The 20,683-nt window shown below is 36.8% G+C and overlaps 1 protein-coding gene across 1 annotated transcript in view; it reads left to right on the forward strand.

Moving 5' to 3' along the window:
* Positions 1–13,302: 13,302 nt before the first annotated feature.
* LOC127660964 (actin-binding LIM protein 1-like) overlaps positions 13,303–20,683 on the forward strand; it is a 45,892-nt gene continuing 38,511 nt past the window's right edge. The window contains exon 1 of the mRNA XM_052151470.1: positions 13,303–13,531. Within this exon, the coding sequence (XP_052007430.1) occupies positions 13,303–13,531 (229 nt within the window). The remainder of the gene's footprint in view (positions 13,532–20,683) is intronic.

Raw genomic sequence — 20,683 nt, forward strand, 5'->3', positions numbered from 1 at the left:
TACACAAGTTTTAACAGAATAATTAATGCAATTACTTTTATAAAAATATAAGCTTCACATTTCTCTATTTAACCCTATAAAAATTAGCCACATTCATTGATCCCACATTCACTTCCACTGTAAGGGCCTCACTGTAACCTCAATTAGTATTTTTTTTTTTAAAGAAAAGGAGGAATGTCGAAAATAAATTTTGTGGTAATCAACATTATGCCACAAATCCTGTCGGTTAAACTAACTTGTATTGAACCTGGAACATTCCTTTTAAGTCAGTTTTTTGTCATATATTCTCCTCCCTGCCCAGTAGGTGGCGATATCCACGAAGAACGCAAACCAACAAAAACAACAGAATGTGAAAGTGGAGAGTGATAGTAAAAATGACTTTAATATTGACCTGTTTCTCAACTACACTTACATAGTTTCTGAAGATATAGATGTATCCACTTGAGTCATATGGATTACGTTTATGCTGCCTTTTTGTCCTTCTGGAGCTTCAAAATTTTGGTACCCATTCAATTACATTGTGAGGACTTGGAGAGCTAAAATATTCTTCTAAAAATCTTTGTGTTCAGCAGAAGAAAGTCATAAACACCTGGGATGACATGGAGAATTTTTCATTATAAATAGTTGAATTTCCAATTAGTTCACCAACAAATGGCACCAGAGTAGAGCTTAGGTAGACCTTACCGGTGTATATAAAGCACAAGTTTAAATGTGCAATCAGACATTTTTTCCTCATTCAAAAGTTTTCCTCCTAAAGAAATGAATTGTAACTTTAAAATATATGTTTAAAATCACGACCACTCGTGATGAAGACTCCAGTCACATCAGTAACCTTATTAAAGCTATATTTTTCTAAATGGAGATGGTCCCCTCATGGGGGCTGCCATGTTAGGATCACATGACCAGCCGAATACTACTCGCTTAAAGGTGGAGTAAGTCATTTTAATCCAATATACTTTTTGTCAAATTCCGTAAATATCTATTCACGGTCCGCTATGTCTGTTCTCTTTGTGTGCTGAACAAAATCTGGCGTTGTACACAGCCCTGCATCTGTAAATGGCAAAATATACAAAGTGGATCGGACTGATTCACACAAACCTATTGCATAGGGGCGGGGCTTTTGAAGGAGCACTGAAGGGAGGGGTGTGTTTGTTTGGCTGTTGATGTCAAATATCAACAGACTTTCTCAGGAATTGCGTACTCCATCTTAAATTTCAGAATTAACCCTGTTTTTTTGGACACTTTAACTGATAAATTAGCCATGGCTGACTGTGATTAGTGAATCTCTACAATGGATTTGGGAACTGATAACCATGAGTTTGAATGATGCTGCCTCAGTCAGTGTAAGTCGAGGCGACTGAGTGAATGAGTGCACCTTCACATGGAATATGTTTTGGGTGCATATGCAAGTGACAATGAACCAGCCGGCCATCGTCACAAAATAAACCCAGACAGGGTGATCAGGAGCAGTATTGCCCTGACTAGTTTCTCTTTTCTATTGCATAAATGAACTAGAACAGCATATCGAATGCAATGCCAAGGTTTCAACACATCTACTGACTTCTCTTCTAAAGTATATAATAGATTCCAATTGAGCTTGCCTGCTAATTTCAACCATAGATCTCAAGCATACATATTAACTATAACAGTCTACCAATGGTCTAGGTTATAAAACAGGTAACTGTTAAATGCACATAATAATGCATTCATGGTGCAACGTTAAGTGCATGAGGTGTACAGAATGTCCATGTTTTTTCCTTTTGCACTGGTCAGCACTTTGACATGTTTTAATTCTGTTGCTCTTAAGAAAATCAATAAATCAGTCTGTATTAATGACCAATGGCCATGTTCCCATGTCTGGTGAGTGAACTGCTTGAAGAAGTCAATCAGCTTACCAACACAACCACATATCATTGATGAGTTGATCTTGATAAAAGAGAGAATATCTTTTGCTTCATTCTATTTTAGCATCTCCTTTAATTGTGACCATAATAAAGTATGCGGTTTAGATTTTTGAGAGTCATTTAGAAAATTGAAGAATCTCAAAGGGTTTATTAAGTAAAATGTTACAGCAAAGCAAATTTGCTTTACATTTATGCAGCTACTAAGTTTAAATGATGTGCTATACTGTATGTTTAAGGAATAATCAGGGTTCAGTACAAGTTTTAAGCTCAATTGACAGCCTTTGAGGCATAATGTTGATGACAAAAATTAATTTTGACTCATTATTTGTTTAAATGGAAATAAATTGATTACTGTAAGGCACTTACATAAGTCCAGTGCATAAACATAAAAAACATAGTTTAAACAGTATAACCACATTATGTAAATATTCAATATGCATTATGAAACTATTATTTGTAGATTTATTTTAAATTTTTTAAATGGTAAATGGTCTGCACTTATATAGCGCCTTTTTAAACTTAACGGTATTCAAAGCGCTTTACACTGTGACTCATTCACCCATTCACACACCAGTGATGGCAGAGCTGCCATTGGGAGCAACTTGGGGTTCAGTGTCTTGCCCAAGGACACTTCAGCATGTGGAGTCATGTGGGCCAGGAATCGAACTACCAACCCTGCGATTAGTGGCCAACCCGCTCAACCACTTGAGCCACAGCTGCCCCAGTTTTACCATGATTAATACAAACCCCATTTTCAGAAAATTTGGAACATTTTGTAAAATACAAGAAAATGTTTTACAAATCTGTGATTTGTTAATTCTCTTGAAACTTTATTTAACTGACAAAAGTACAAAGAAAAGATGTCCAACGTTTTCACTGACCAACTTAATTGTAGTTTGTAAATGTAAAAACAAAATTGAATTCGATGCCTGCAACACACTCAAAAAAAAAAGTTGGGACACGGGCATGTTTACCACTGTATTACATTACCTTTATTACATATTTTAATCATTTGGGAATTGAGCACACTAACTGTTGCAGTTTTGCAAGTGGAATTTTTGCCCATTCTTGCTTGATACAAGACTTCAACTTCAACAGTCCATGGTCGTCGTTGTTTGATTCTCCTCTTCATAATGCGCCATACATTTAAATAGGAGACAGATCTGGACTGCAGACAAGCCAGTCAAGCACATGCATTCCATGTCTACAAAGACACGCTGTTGTAGCATGTGCAGAATGAGGCCTGGCATTATCTTGCTGAAATAACTATGGACTTCCTGGGAAAAGACGTTGTCTTGATGGCAGCATATGTCTCTCTAAAATCCCAATATACGCCTCCACGTCTATGGTACCTTCACACATATGCTGAAGTCACCCATGCTGTGGGCACTGATGCACCCCCATACCACGACAGATGTTGATTTTGTACCTTTCACTGATAAAAGTCTGGATGGTCCCTTTCGTCTTTGGTACGGAGAACTCAACGTCCATTTTTCCCCAAAACATCTGGACTCAAACTTGGACTCATCTGACCATAGCACACATTTCCACTGTCTTTGGGACCATCTGAGATGAGCTCGGGCCCTGAGAAGTCGGCAGCATTCCTGCATAGAATTGATGTATGGCTTTCTCCTTGCGTAATAGAGTTTCAAGTTGCATTTCTTGGTGCACTGTGTTCAGTGACAACGGTTTTCTGAAGTACTCTCGAGCCATGTGGCTATATTTAACACAGTAGCATTACGGTTTCTCATGCAATGCCGTCTGAGGGCTCGAAGGTCATGCACATTCAACAGTGGTTTCTGGGCTTGCCCCACACGGACTGAGATTTCTCCGGATTCCCTGATTCTTTTCACATAATTATGTACGGTAAATGGTGGAACACCGAAATCAGAGTTTGGCACAAAGTGATGAGGCATGACCCATCCTTGCTTGCAAAGACTGAGCCTTTGGTGGATACTCTTTTTATACCCAATCACGATACCCTCACCTGTTATCAATTCACCTGCGTGTTGTGGAATGTTTCAAAACAGTGTAACCTGAATATTCTATAAACAATTTACTCTTATTTTACCCATGTCCCAACTTTTTTTTAATGTGTTGCAGACATCAAATTCAAAAATTGTTTATATTTACGAAATACAATTAAGTTGGTCAGTGAAAACATTGGATATCTTTTCTTTGTACTTTTTTTCAGTTAAATAAAGGTTCAAGAGATTTAACAAATCACAGATTCTTGTTTTTATTGCATTTTAAAAAATGTCAAAATTGTGTGGAAATGGGGTTTGTACAAATATGTATTGTTTAATTGCTGTAAATATATGTTGCGATGCTGCTATGCTGTGTCTCTTAGGTTTAATCAACCTTTAAACATTAACAACATATTAACAACCTCTTTAATTGTCATAATTAACTTTCATTGTTGTTCCAAACCAGTATGACTTGCTTTCTTCCATGGAGCACAAAAGCAGATGTTAGATAGAATGTTGACAACCTCAGTCACCATTCACTTTCATTGGATGAAAACATGAACTGTTCTTCTGTAAAAAAGTAAATCTTACAGCTTTGTAACTACGTGAGAATGAGTAAATTATACCAGAATTTTCATTTTTGTAATAAATCATGTTGTGAGGGTTAGGTTAAGGGGATGGAAAATATCATTATCTTAGTATAAAAACAACAGAGGAAGTAAATGAAAATCTTTCATTCTTTTCACCATGATAGAAAAGCCACTGTTCATGTGTTTGATCTTTGTTTTGTGTGTGTCTGTGTGTGCATGTGCATGTATCTTTGTTTCCGTCTGGTCCATTAAAGAGTCGATAGCTCTGCTCGTCCCGTAAATGCCCCACCCTTGCTCTGCACCAGCTTGCTTCTACCTGTGAGACTGCAGCATCACCGGCCTATCCTTGGCAACGGGTACCACGGTAACCCGAGTCTCCTCCTCCACTTCCTCCCAGTCCAGACAACAGAACACACACAGCAAGGGCACACTGTCTCAGCACATTTGTGAGTGTATATGTGTGCGCGAGAGTGTGTGTGTCTGGTGTGTGTGCGCACATGATGGCCACATGTGAATGTGAATTATTGATGAGGACAGAGCCTCAGAATGTCCTGCCTGGGCCGTCCTGTGAGTGTTTGAGCAGGAACACAAGTGTGTAAGCGTGTGTGTTTGTCAGTAGACATGGAGGAAAGGAGTGCAGTGCAGCAGCAAAAACAGCCTCCGTACGATGGACTGTGCAGTTACGCCCAAAAAATTACGTCCTGCTTCGGACTTGACGGTAAGCAAGGTCTCGGACCATGGGAGAGCTGGCCAGTTGTCTTTCTTGCAAATGATTTATGTTGTTATTGTATTTGTTGGAGACTTATTCCCTTTGTGTCTGTGCTTGGCTGTGTACATGTGTTATTGTTTTCCTTGGTAAGAGAATTTTGCACTAGAGCTGAAGCTAGATCAGTTATGTGAGGTGAAATATGATTATTTGCTCTGCAGCAGAGAGATTCCTGAGTTTGGGATGAGGTAGCAAACAGGATGCAGGAACTATTCGTGGAATTTGAATTTAAGGAAGTAGAATTAAAATGGAATGAAATTCAAAAAAATTAATACACTTATTGACTACATTCCATTTTTTTTATTTTTTATTTTTCAGTTGCCCATAAACGTTATCATGCACTTGCATTTTTACAGCATTAAATGTATAGGTGGCCATCTACAATCACTGGGCACTTTATTAGGAACACTTCTGCACGTACTTATTCATGCAATTATCTATGTCATGTGGCAGCAGTGCAATGCAAAAAATCACACAGATACGGGTCAGGAGTTTCAGTTAATGTTCACATCGACCATCAGAATGGGGAAAAATTTGATCTCAGTTATTTGGAGCGTGGCATGACTGTTGGTGCCAGACGGGCTCATATGTGTATTTCTGTGACTGCTGATCTCCTGGGATTTTCACACGCAACAGTGTCTAGAGTTAATTCAGAATGGTGCCAAAAATCATCCAGTGAGCAGCAGTTCTGTGGACGGAAACACCTTGTTGATGAGAGAGGTCATCAGATAATGGCCAGACTGGTTCGAGCTGACAAAAAAAGGCTACGGCAACTCAGATAATCACTGTACAATTGTAGTGAGCAGAATAGCATCTCAGAATGCACAACTCATCGAACCATAGTGTTCCTAATAAAGTTCTCAGTGAGTGTATGTGCCACCTTTAAATTTGTATTTAATTAATACATGATTTATTATATTTAATTCAATAACTTGCATTTTAGTGGAAGAACACTTTATTCCCAGAATGTACCCCAAAATCTTCCAAATAAAGTTAAGCAAATGAATTATCTGGAATAAATAGGCCTAATTAGTCAAAATATGTGATGTATGTCAGGATTGTGCGGTACTAACTAAATATCGTGATAGCAAAAAATGTAAAACAGTACGATATCATCTTGTTGTAAATTTCGGTACCATGTTAAAGTATGCTGCCATTAGCTAAATGTAATATAATTTAATAGTTTTGAGATGAAAGTTTGATGTAATGAACCCTTCAAAAACAGGAAGAACTTCAAAGGTCTTTCAAAATAAAAGTCCCGCTGAGAGCTTTATTAAACTGGATGTGTGAAATTGATGGAAAAATATTACTACTGTATAAAAGTGTAATATTCAAAGTTGTAGCAATAATACTCATGATAACGATAATATAATATTAAATTGTTATGTTATTAGTATTATTATCTGTAAGCAATATCACATAAACTGAATATCAGCATGTTGTGATTCAGCCATGTCAGCCTCAGTTGATCAGATTGTTTTCATTAATACTGTAAAGCTCTGTTGTGCATCTTTTCTGTTCTTTCTTTTTTTTTTTTTTACCACAAATAATTATTTATAAATTATTATATTTTCATTTGCTATGCAGTATATATTTGATTAAACACAATTTGATCATAACATTTAATTAAAATATTTAACATGGAATCCAGAAATATTACATTTACATTTATGCATTTGGCAGACGCGTTTATCCAAAGCGACTTATAGTGTATTTATTACAGTGTACTTATCCACCCGGAGCAACCTGGAGTTAAGTGCCTTGCTCAAGTACACAATGGCTGTGGGGATCGAACCAGCAACCTTCTGATTAACAGTTATGTGCTTTAGCCCACTACGCCACCACATAATTTTAAAGGCATCATTTTTATCTATAAGATTTTATGCAGTTTTCTGTGTAATTTCATAAAAAATCTGATTTTTAATTTTTGTATTATTCATTTGTTGCCTAGTATCGAGTTAGTATCGATACCGAGGTACCAGAAATGGTATTGTACCAAAGCCAAAATTGTGGTATTGGCCCAACCCTAATGTAGATACACAAAATATAAACAATGAAAATAAAAAAACGGACCAATGAAATTCCTGTTGCGTGACTGTGTTCAATTTAATTGAATTGTAGTTCGTAAATTCATGTCATTCCGATTCCAGTTCAACATCCTGTAGGGCATAGCATAATTATCTACTTCACTGAAAAAAATGGCAAACTAGTATGTATAAAGAGCATGGGATTTCAATGGGAAAGTAAATAGAAAAAATAAGACAGATAAAACATGAAAATAGCATGAAGAGTAAACACATTCATTCAATGTGATGCACTGTGGTGGTTTGGATCTTTACTTTTTAGTTTTAATTTAGTTTTGTCTTTTTGCTTGTAGTCCTTTTAAATCACAGCTGATGCTGATGCTGAACTTATATCAGTGGATGATTGATTGTATTGCTCAGAGGCACAATAAACTCTGCAGTCTGCTTTTATTTTTATTTAATTTTTGTATTATGTCATGTCATAAGATGTTCTCAGAGCTTATGATAGCGATTGGGACTTTAGTTGGTATTTACTTTGATTACTGTTGAAACCACATGCACCAAAAATATGGAAATTACTTGGCAGCAGATTTTTAGCCTTTCAGCAGATATTATGGGGCTTGGAATTTAATATTGAATATTAATCATTGTCAATATAATCAATGCTGTACTTGTCTGCCACAATCTTTTAATGTATTTTAATTATCTTAATTAAGTTTATCGTGTATATGTATAATTATTTAAAAATTATTATTTATGCAAATTAATTAATTATATATTGAATTATTTTTATTTGGGGGCCTTTATCAGCAAATATTGATATGTGATTAATTGCAATTAATTTGATTAGTTAATCAGCATATCTGTAATTAATTCAATTGAACATTTTAATCAATTGAAAGCCCTACAAACTACACTCATGTGCTGCTAATTCCACTGCTTTTGCATGTGGAGTTCATAGCGGCGCATGAGTCAAGAGAATGGATCTTGAGAAACAGAAAGCAGAGTTCTGCTATTTATGAAGCACTATATCACTCAGAACCAGAGTATCATCATGAGAAAAACAAGTTCATCCCTCTTTCTCTCTTCTCACAAACCTTTTCCTTCTCCATCACTTTAAATATCTCTGTGCCCCTCCCTTTGAAATCTAATTTACAGTCTACATGTAAATTATTTTCAGTGCTTGACAGTTTACAGATTACATGCAGAATCTCTAAAACCCAGGACATAGTTTATATTCCCTCTAATCCTGCTCAGTCTGTTTCCAAATATGTCTGTGAAATTGTCTGGCATTTTCAAAACACAGTGTGTCTATGTTACAAAACCTAGTGAGCTGCCTTTGCTGTTTACTGCCAAGGCAACGTTATCTAAGGCAGCATCCTAATTGAATGGAACCGATTTGTAATGCTCTATAGGGCCGCACAGTCAATAATAATAATAATTGTCCATTATTTCTCTTTATATTGTAATTTGTGTTTGGCATATATGCATTCTATATTCTTAATGTAGACTACACATCCAAAACAAGATGCTTGATTATTCTTATGCCATAGTGGATGTGTATGAGTTTTTATCTTCAGCAGAACACAAACTAAGATTTTTAGAAAATATCTCAGCTCTTTTTGTCCATACAATGTAAGTGAATGGGTGCCAAGATTTTTACACGCCAGCATAAAAGTTATCCATATGACTCCATTGATTAAATCAATATCTTCAGAGAAGATTTGATAGGTGTGGGTGATCAGATCAATATTTTAGTAAAATGTTACTTTATATTCTCCTCCCTCCTCAGTCAATCTCCACTTTCACTTTCACATTCTTCTTCACTTGTTTTTGCATATGCCCCCCTACTGGGCAGGGAGGACAATTTCTAGCAAAAGATCTGTTTCTTACCCAAACCTATCATATTGCTTCTGAAGACGTACTGTATATTTAACCACTGGAGTCATCTGGATTACATTTATGCTGACCTATGTGATTTTTGCATCAACATTTTGACACACATTCACTTGCATTGTACGGACCTACAGAGCAGATATTTTCTTCTAAAAATCTTAATTTGTGTTCTGCAGAAGAAAGACAGCCATTAACATCTGGGATGGCATGAGGGTGAGTAAATTATGAGAGAATTTTTATTTTTGGGCGAACTATTCCTTTTGCTTCTCCGTTTGCTTTTTTGCTCAAAAGTAGATCTCAATGGGATGCTGTAATTTAAGTTTTTGTAATTTTTGTTTATTTTTTATGATTAGGCTAATTGTAGCAGCTGTAATTGTAATCTCAATTTGATTTCAATAGAGTTTAGCATTAACAAGTAGCTTTGCTAATGTCATATTCTAATGAGCATAAAAATACATTACATAGTACACACAAAACTGTTTTCTACTATTTTCATTGTGGTCCTGAATGAAATACATATATGTATAATCAGCATTTCTCTTGCTTCATCTGCCGTGTGCTCGTCACTGTGCATTGTGGTATTGCCTTCTCTGTAAAGGATAGATGCTGCAACATAATTTAGCCAAAAAAAGATATCTTTTCTTTTTAAAAAAGCCTATATGTCAGGAGCATGCCTTTAGTGCCTCGTAACGCTGCCTACCTAGGCATCTCACTTGGTTTTGGAACAGAGTCCGAGTGTTTTATAGGTATAAACTGCTGAATCACAGCCTCTCTAATGCATCTGAGCACAGAAAGACCCTCCACAAGAGCAGCACGTGTCTGTTAAATCTGATTTTTCACTGTGTAATATCATAAAGGCAGTAGGTTAGTGCTTTTCTGTTAACATTAAGTGCATTAACTCAGTCCATGACAGTGACTTTAGAATAAAGCACTGCTCAGATGGGATACGTTTTCAAAATGATCAATTCAATTATTAATATATAGGATGTCTGTTATCTCATTTAAGAATTAGGATGAGATTGGGATTGCTGTTTAAACTGAACTGGGAGTGTATGGGGACCCTTTAAACAGACTGTGATGATAGTGTAAATCTTGCCAAATTTTTATATTTTCCATTTTCAATTTATAACTTTATATTTTCTTTTAGATTACCCTGGGATAAATTTTTTTTTTTAGCTACGATGAGGTTATCCAACTGCTGAGGCAGTGACATTAAAACATAACATTTTAAAGATGGCCAATGTTCTGTTAGTACACATTGTTGATTTATGTACAAGTGCATCAGATGAACATTTTTTTTTTTGCTGCATCAAGTTTCGCTGTTCGGATATATATATATATATATATATATATACACTTATATCACAATAATGTTATTATTATTATTTTTTTTATTATTATTAATATTTATTTATTTTTACGTCTTGTGCAATGAGTGAATGTTTTGAAGTTATAGTTTACACAAAAATTCAAAATTTCTCATCATTTACTCACCTTCATGTTGTTCCATACCTGTATTTATTTCTTTATTGGAACACAAAAGGAGATGTTAGGGAAAATGTAAGCTTTAGTCTCCATTAACTTTCCCATACAATATAAGTGATTGGGAACTGAGGCTGTCATTCTGCCTAAAATGTATTTTTGGGTTCCACGGAGGAGAGAGCATCATATGGGTTTGAGACAATATAAGGTTGAGTAAATGATGACCAGATAATAATTTTTTTGGGGTGAACTGTCCCTTTAAGTAAAAAAAATTATTTAAAAAAACAGCATTTTTTATGGCTAAACATGATTCAAAACATGTTTGCTTAGCTTTAATATAAGTTCTGCATGCATATGTGAGCTTATAAAGCCTATTGTTTTTGCCACAATGTAACATCATAATCTCTTCATCTTTGTACCATCAGATCTTTTCTTTCTGATAGCTTTTCCTCGGCTGAACTAGAAAATCCCATGATTAAAGATTTAAAGGTGTTTCTCACAGCAATATCTGCTTACATTTGTAAGCACAGATGCATTCTTAACTAATCTCTGCAAGAAAACTTCTTCAAGTGCATTACTTTTTTATATAGAAACAGACAACTATTTAAAAAAAAAAGAATTAAACGGTACATATAAGGGCATGGTAATTGGTTTAAAGATGTTGAAACAGGTAAAGGATGGGTAATGAGGAGGCGGGAACCGTCTGAACAATCAACATAAACTTTTAATGCATAAATTAACTTATATATACACACACATCGCTGCCGCATGTCTCTCTCTCTCTCTCTCTCTCTCTCTCTCCTGAACTGGCATCTCCGGCTACCCTTTATCTCTCTCTCCCGCTGATTAATTGACTCAGCTTCGGACGTGCACCCTCACGGCCAGCCACACCCTCCTCCTCGTCACAGATGTTCACCCGCATTTGCATCTAGAACAGAGTATTTTTAGTTGTGTTGTTAAACTGCTCTCACAGAGGAGCTTGTGCAGCAGCTATGGTGGCATCGCCTGACCCTGTCCAAGAGATAATCATGGCATAGACATCAGGGTTAAGCCTCTTAGGAGAATCCAAGGAGCTTGCTTGCTGTCCACTCTGGCTTGGGGTTCAAGCCAGACCTGTGGTCTTCACCTGAAGCAGGGCCACTGAATTGATGTGCCTCTTGTGTTCAGGCTCTTGAGGTAGAAAATACTATTTTCAAAGAAAGAAGAACCGTAACAACAGCTCTCAGGACAAGTGAGCTTTTGGTTAATGTCTGAAGATTTTTAATCTACAGATCAGAGGTTTTTGCGCGATGTTCTCACAAGCTTGATTCACCTGATGGTACATGACCTTGACCTCTGGGTTAAATGGGTTTCTTGGAAATCACTGCTCATTTGGCTTGGATATTGAGTTGTGAGGAGACTTTGTATGTGCAAGGACTAAGTTGGACTACGGAGTATGAAGAAACATTGCATCTGGCAACCACAACAACAGCTCCCATGACGAGGATGAGCATTTGGATGGAGATTGAAGATTTGTTAATCCGAAGATCATAGGTTTTCGGTTGAGATTTTCGCCAGTCTGGCTGTTTTTACAGATTCGCCTGCAGGTACAGTAGGTTGCTTTGACCTCTGGATCAAAGGCATTTCTAGAACACCACTCTCACATTTCGCTTGCATGTTCAGCCTTTTGAAGGGAGTGAGAATACTGGTCCCTAAGGTACCAATTTTGTGTACTTCTGAGGACTATGTGGAGGTTTGAAATAGGCTTTTCAAAGTAAAGAGCTTTGCATCTCACAACCACAAAATCAGCTTAAGGACAAATGAGCAATTGGTTAAAGATTGAAGATTTGTTTTTATGCAGATGCATCCCTGACCACTGGGTCAATGAAGTTTTTGGAAGTTTACCAGTCATTATTTGACTTGGATCTTCAGTCTGTTCAGGGGAGTGAGAAGACAAGTTCTTGGACTAAGTAGACTAAACCCTTTTCAATGGGAAGAGCATTGCATTTTGAAAACCAAAAAATTCAGTTTTCAGGACAAGTGAGAAATTGGAAATGTGCTACTCCAAAGATTAGAGCTTTTTTCGGTTTGGCATCACACTGGTGATAAGTGAGATTTCCTAAGGTACCAAGTACCTTCCTAAGAGGACTAAGTGGACTAAAAAGTAGGAAGCGCTTTGCTTCTGGGCTGGCAACCACAAAATTAGATCACATAACAAAGTAACATTTGGTTGAAGAATGAAGATTATTTTATCTGAATTGAGTTGGGGGATCTCACCTGGAGATCTTGCTCTTCCTGCAGATGTGGCCTCTGGATCAAAGGGAGATCATCACTCATCATCTACCTTGGATATTCAGTCTATTGAGGCGAGTAAGACTACTTTTTAAGTTTATTTGTTTGGACTAATTGGTCTAAGCAGTAAAAAAAAAAATCTCTTTGCTTTTTGGCTGGCAACCATAAAATCAACTCACATGACAAGTGAGCATATGGTTGAAGATTAAAGATGTATTAATCCAAAATGTTGAGGCTTTCTCTGGAGTTTGGCTCTTTTTGCAGATGTGGCCTTGACCATTCGGTCAAAGGAGTTTCTGTGAGATCGTCGTTCGTTATTTATTTTGGATATTTAATATATAGAGGGGATTGAGACTACTTCCAAAACACCACGTTTGTGCGGAATAAGTGTGGACCACAGCCATGCCTTCCCTTCCCACTCTGAAAAGCCTAGGGAAGATCTGTGGCTCGGGACGCAGTCAACAGGTGAACCGCACCAGGATCAAACGCAGGAACTCTGTCAAACGAATGTCAATCATAAAGGACGGTCGTGTGGTGGAGGTGCTGTACCTCATCCCAAAACAGTCCATGATGCAACAGCTGCCGTTCATTAATCCTGATGACTACTACCTGACTGAGAGCCTGGCACCTGGTATGAACAGTTATTAACTTTATATAAGAATTGTTCTTCAAACCTTATAACCTTAACATCATAAATATTAACATAATAGCTTATTTGATTTGATCACTTGGTGGTGGCGTAGTGAGTGGTGGTGGCGTAGTGGCTAAAGCACAGGGCTGTTAATCAGAAGGTCACAGGTTCTAACCCCATGGCCACCACCATTGTGTCCTTGAACAAGGCACTTAACTCCAGGTTGTTCTGGGGGGATTGTCCCTGTAATAATTGCACTGTACAGATAAAAGTGTCTGCCAAATGCATAAATCACATGAGATCAGATGAATATCATTTAGTTTTGGTGTGATCTGGGTCCTCATTTGGGAGCCAAAAGATCAACTGAGATAGTTCAATTGTAAAATTTGATTATATATTTAAAAATGGAGGGTTCACCCCAAATAAAAAGGTCATCAGTATATCTTGCTGTTATAGTTAAAAATAATTAAACTGGAAAGCTTGTTTTGCTTCATCTGTTTTATTCCTGTTTTGGATGCAAGAATGAGTTCTGCATGAACAGCCCCTTACTGTCTTTAGTTGCCTTTTTCTCTAATGGAGATTTACATTTACATTTATGCATTTGGCAGACACTTTTATCCAAAGCGACTTACAGTGCAATTATTAAAGGGACAATCCCCCCGGAACAACCTGGAGTTAAGTGCCTTGCTTAAGGACACAATGGTGGTGGCTGTGGGGTTAGAACCTGTGACCTTCTGATTAACAGCCCCCTTTTATTCCCTCATGAGTGGTGCTTAGAGTTTCCATTGATTGCATGTGGGCTAAAGCAGGTTGTGAAAGTGAAAAGGGATTACTTGCCGTTAATAGGATGGAAGTAATAAATTATGCTAATCAAAAGGTAGTGCTAGAAACATAAAACATAGTAGTGAAGAAACATAAAACATTTGTTGTGTGTGTGCATTATGCAATATATTAGTACAGAATTGACGAAATTGGCTGTCACATTGTTTTAACTTATAATATTATGTATTTAAAAATGTCTAAAAGGATGCTTAAAGCAACCAAAAAAAAATTTACTCTGGTATTACATCGAACCATCAGGCAAATCCAGCTTGTCAGATTTCCCACATCCATAGCCAGCCAAAGATGCAATCTTAAGATTTCCTGAGACTTGCTTGTTACGGTTGTTTGGGTAAAGTTTCAGTTAAAACTGATCACAGTGAACTGTGGAAAAATAACATAATTTGATTTGTTTTGTTTGAGTTTTTGTTGTTGTTGTTGTTGTTGAAGGGAGGTATTTTTGACACAAAACATCCAAGAATAATTTTTTTTTAATCAACATCAATATTTTAGGGTAAAATTTACAAGACTGATGATCGCTCTGTGAATTCGGAGGTTCTGCTGAAATCAATCCGTGCTTACCAAAACTAGAATTACTGCTCCAAGTGGCTGAAGCTGGAAGTACTGTTGAATGTATGGGAATATAGCCCAAGTCCAAATCCCAAACCTAATCCTAACCGGACTCTTTCACTTTCATGCTATTTTCTACTGGTACATTTTATACACACATTTTTAGAGGAACTTACAATGGAAGTGAATGGGGCCAATTTTTGAAGTGTTTAAAGGCATAAATATGGAGCTTATAATTTTATATTTTAAGGTGTTTACATGCAACGCGAAATAGGGGTAAGGTGCAAAAATCGACCCGTGTTGACCGGATTATTCTTATGTCGTTTGTGACCTTACAACTATAATTGAATGGCATTTATTGCATTCACATGACCACACACGTTGTCAGCTTCTTAAGCATAATCGTGTAAGAACATGCATGTAAACATGCTCATTGTAGGCTTACCATAGTGACTCGGGACAAGGCTAGAACATAGATTTTAGGCTCAAAAATAAATCTGCAGTGTACCTTTACCTAATCGTGCGGCGTGAAATTATCATTTTCTTTTTATTTTCTACCCTTTTCTCCCCAATTTGGAATGCCCAATTCCCAATGCGCTCTAAGTCCTCATGATGGTGTAGTCACCTCAATCCAGATGGCAGAGGATGAATCTCAGTTGCCTCCGTGTCTGAGACTGTCAGTCTCCGCATCTTAACACATGGCTTGTTGAGCACGTTACCACTGAGACGTGGCACGTGTGAAGGCTTCACACCATTCTCCACGGCATCTACACACAACACATCATGCGCCCCACCAAGAGCGAGAACCACACATTATAACGACCACAAGGAGGTTACCCCATGTAACTCTACCCTCCCTAGCAACCGGGCCAATTTGGATGCTTAGGAGACCTGGCTGGAGTCACTCAGCAGGCCATGGATTTTAACTCAAGACTCCAGGGGTGGTAGTCAGCGTCAATACCGCTGAGCTACCCAGGCCCACTGAAAAATGCATTTTTTCAATGTAGACATTTATGTGAGCATACATAAAAATGAAGTTGTGTTAATATAAAAGCAGATCAACTTTCAAAAACACCCGCCGTGGCGTCCCAGTGTTGTGTTTCATTTCAGTATACTTTGTCTAGCAGGTTTGAAACACAAGAATACTTCCTTTGTAAACAGTCTCTACCAGCATATTGGTGGATTTATTTTCAAAATCTCCCCTATACTTACATTCCAGAATCTATAGATCCACCTGTCCAAGTCAGATGAGCTAATTTCCTTACATTCCTTTGAATGATATAAAGGCTTTTACTGGGATAATTGAGAAGTGTAAAGAGACACAGCAAGTGTGGAGTCTTGCAGTGGATTTAATGGAGAAGTTAATGGGATTACAAATCTATCACAGTGCAGTTGTCGATAACGATGAGTCATCATTATTTAACAGTACAGCGCTGTTTCAGATTGATTCAAAAGAACAGTGCTTCTTATGAAATTGTCTGAATCATGTCAGCACATTTCCTCTAATTTCTTTGGCATCTTCTGTACATGCTTGCCGTAGACTGGCACTGCTAGTGCAATTGTTTGGATTACTATTTTCTGAACTGGTCTGTTATTGTGGTATCAACTATATTTCAGATAGGCCCACCACTAAACGACACGATAAAACAAAAACTTTGATTGGTCATTTTTCATGTCAGTTTTTGTGAAATAGTAGGTCGTTCTTGGGCAGAATAAACAGCACACTGACCAGAGTTTATGCTGATAGTCAAAAGTCTGTCTCAGAGTCTGCAAGATTACCTCAGAGCCGATCAGAGAGCTCTTGTACTGTGATGGGACTAATAGGATCATCTCACCTTAATAACGGAGATATTTATAGTGGATTAAAAGGTCACATCATACCTGCTCCCTCCATACGATCCCTAAAAAACCTGTGTGATCTGTCAGGATACCTCTGGAGAAGGCAGACTTTGCTGTTTGGTTATTTTATGACAAGCCAAACATCATTTTGTGGTTTAGAAGAACTTTTCAGTATTTAAGAAGCTAGAAATGGCAGCTTATTATACATTATACAGAGGACTTTATAAAGTTCATTATTTGATTATGAGCCAGGAACACTTCAATTATTATAGGGAAATATATTGGAAATTTTTTGCCAATAGCTACACCTTTAAACAGAAAGAAATAGCATGAGTAGAGTAGTATTGTTGAAAAATACGCTTTATTTTACATAGATCATATGGCTGCAGCCAACTATGACTCCTTTTATCTCAATAATTCCTTGTAACCGGACTCTTTCACTTTCATACTATTTTCAAGTGGTACATTTTATGCATACATTTCTATTACTCATATCACAACAGATCATCAAAAAAAATATGTTTTTTTAAATACTTTTTATTTGCATATCTTCTCATTCATTTCATCCAATGGATCTTAATCGAGGTTATAGAGAGGAACTTACAATGGAAGTGAATGGGGCCAATTTCTGAAGTGTTTAAAGGCATAAATATGGAGCTTATAATTTTATATTTTAGCTAATGCTTCACTAAACTAATTATGCAAATCAGGTAAACTAGGGTAAAAAAAAAGAAGAAAAGATTGACAGGTAGAGAGCATTTCTGATTGGCTCTTTATTGCTTTTGACAGAGCCAAGGGCTGTCAACAGATTTCAGTGATATCTGTTAGGTAGTCTACACCTTTAAGATTTAGATTTAATATTTAGATTTAAGATGTCGATTTTATATTTAGCTTTTGATAATTTAACCATTTATATTTAAATTATATTTAAACTTTTTTAATACTTGTTTGAGCTTAATCTTGCCAAATTAGCCAGTTACACTCCACTGTGTCTGTATACTAAATTCTGCTAAAGTCACATGGCAATGCTGGTAATTTCCACACTGCAGAGAGAGATGGGTGAGTCCTCGGATTAATGAGACAAAAAGGGGGATGGGACAGAAGGAGGAGACAGAGGGGGGGTGTAGGGGAGCAGGCACGTTCTGGACTGCCTCTGTCATTTTGGAGACAAGCTTTCTTTTTTTCTCTCATACATGTCACTCATTAACATCCCTCTTAGCCATACATATTCGTAGACTGGATTTGTAGTTCAGCTTTTTGGATGCTGTATTTCTCATCTCACTGACTACGAATAGACCAGGACTGATTATTGATTCATCTTCAATTATCCCTGATGGTCATGGTTAAGAAAAAAGGTATGTTTATGGCTCGGTGAATTTTTGTGAGTGTTGGTGATTAGTTATTGATTCATTTTCTTCTCTCAGAGTAATCAATCCATTATGAGCTTGCAGAACAGTCACTTTCATTTCTTTCATGAAGTTTATCATAACCTAAACCTTTGTTGTTTCTAAACCAAGTACTTAAACACAGGTTTTGCTTCTCACAATTCACGTAGAGTGAAATAAATGAAAGATTTGTTCCTTATTTGCTGTTCTTTCATCAATTATGGTCCCAGCATAGTGCTTTATCTGCAGAGTTGCTGGTTTGATCTGATATTTTAGGTGAGATTTGTGTCTGTAATTTGCTCTTCATCTGTCAAACATAGAATGACAATCTTTGCTTGTGTTTGCTTGTGCCTCATTGCACTATGTTTGGATTTAGCCGCTGTGTGTGATCTATTTTAATAACAGGAATGGTTAAATAACAGATAGAAGCCTTTTCTAAGCCCTTTGAGGTCTGACCTCTCAGGTGAATAGGTGATTGGAATTTAGGGCTTGTCCATTCTTCTGTCATTGGTTTTGTTTTTGGCAATGTTGCAGTTTTAAATGGGACGCAGATCCATGAGGTAGACACGCTCATCCCGCAGCCGTAACCATAGCAACACTCGCAAGAAGGTAGAGTCCATTGTTGTGTCTCGCCTTGCCTGCAATTGTCTCTTTAAAGATATCTAATCCCCTGTTGCAGTTCATCTGCAGAGATGCAGAATTCAAGCATCTTTCCCTACGAAGAGTGTGAATGGAACATGTATTAACTTGTTTTACCCCTTAGAGAAAAGACTGCAATTGTAAAGTTTATCCGTGTTACATTGACATTTTAATAACCTCACTTGCCCTTGTACAAACATGCAATTTAACTAAACATTTATTTTTGTTTTGTATTTTGTATTGTTGTAGTATAATGTGACTTCCTTAAAGGGATAGTTCAGCCAAAATTATGAAAATTATTACATTATTTATTCACTCTCATGTTGTCCCAAACCTGTATGACTTTTATTGTATGGGACAGAGCAGTGTGAAAATTCGTCTTTTTTTGTCATAGCAGGTTTGGAGTGACATTTTAAATTATGTCAGAATGTTAATTTTTTTTAGGTGAACTGTCACTTTAAATTTCCTGCAATTTGTTAAAATATCCATATAGGCTTTCACTATTGATTTGTTTGATAATATAATTTGTGTGTAAATAGCTTGTTTTTCTCTACTCCATTAAAATAGTTATTTGTCTATTTTTACATTTTAAATTGTTTATTAAAATGGTCACAATAGGTACTTTGATACTATGCAATATTATGATTATTACTATGGTTTTGGGTTGTTCCATAAAAACAGCAAAATAAGTGAGCTGGACTAACTCCTACAAAAAAGTACTGTAGAGATACCTTGGTACTTTTATATATCCTTTGGTAATGTTTATGCTAATGTTCAACAAGATTATTCAATGGTGTAAATGTATTGTTCATTGTTAGTTCATCCAACTAATGTTATCAAATGGAACCTTGTTGTAAAGTGTTACCGATTTCCTTTTGAAAGCAATGTTTATACTAATTCACAAATGTGATGATTAGTATCAGTTCCAATATTATAACACGGAGCCTTTTTAACATACTGTACATATACTGTACATGTGCTCATGGTTTTTGGTGTTCTTGTGGTCTCAGTGATGCTCGCCTCTCAGATCCAGAGGTTAACTGTTCTGACCAGCACACTTATTCTTATTCTAACAAATTGTGCTGAATCAGCATAAATAGGACTCTTTTGACTTTTGCTTGTAAGCAACCAACCTTAAAACCCTAGCAACCTCATAGCAACACCATGGCAACCACCCACAACACTGTAGCATTTTGTCTGTGAATTTTGCATGGGTAAGTACCACTCACATTTTCTATATAATCGTCAAAATCAATTTGTGAGGAAATGTTTTATTTTAGTTGGTTTATTTTCACCATAATGGTTGTTACCCCTTGTTTTTAATGTTATACTCTTTGACATATGCCCATGACAGATAGTTCCACAAATGAAGAATACATTCAGAAGATAATGATGCTCTGGTAGTGAGAGAGATGGCACCGTTTCATCTTTCCAGTGCTTTGTTTAGGTTTTGACAGAGGGTGAAGGGGGCAGGGAAAGGGGGCAGAGGAAAAGAGACTGCTCATAAATATTTATGGATGTCGGCATTGAAGTTCTGTGTCTGCCCCATGAGGCTCGTCCCATCCAACACTCATACACACACATGTACTGGTACATGCAAGCACACACATGCAGCCTTCCCTGTGATGTTAATTCAATAGTACAGGGGTTAGCTGTGTTTTATATGCAACACTCACAGTGAGTAATGTAGTGTCTTGCCTCATTATCTCTAATTTGGCGAAGAGGGGTTTCACTTCTCTGTAGTGTTTATGATTTGACCTAGTTTGATCTATATTTGCAACTGTATTTCTGCTGAAAAACCCTTTCAAAACGTCTCTATTCTAGTCAAAGTGTAAATATACCTGGGACCAGATGTTCAAAAGTAATCTGATCAGATTATGGCAGTCGAATTGGATCAAAT

This window comes from Xyrauchen texanus, chromosome 20 (assembly GCF_025860055.1).
Source record: "Xyrauchen texanus isolate HMW12.3.18 chromosome 20, RBS_HiC_50CHRs, whole genome shotgun sequence".
In the NCBI taxonomy this organism is placed as follows: domain Eukaryota; kingdom Metazoa; phylum Chordata; class Actinopteri; order Cypriniformes; family Catostomidae; genus Xyrauchen; species Xyrauchen texanus.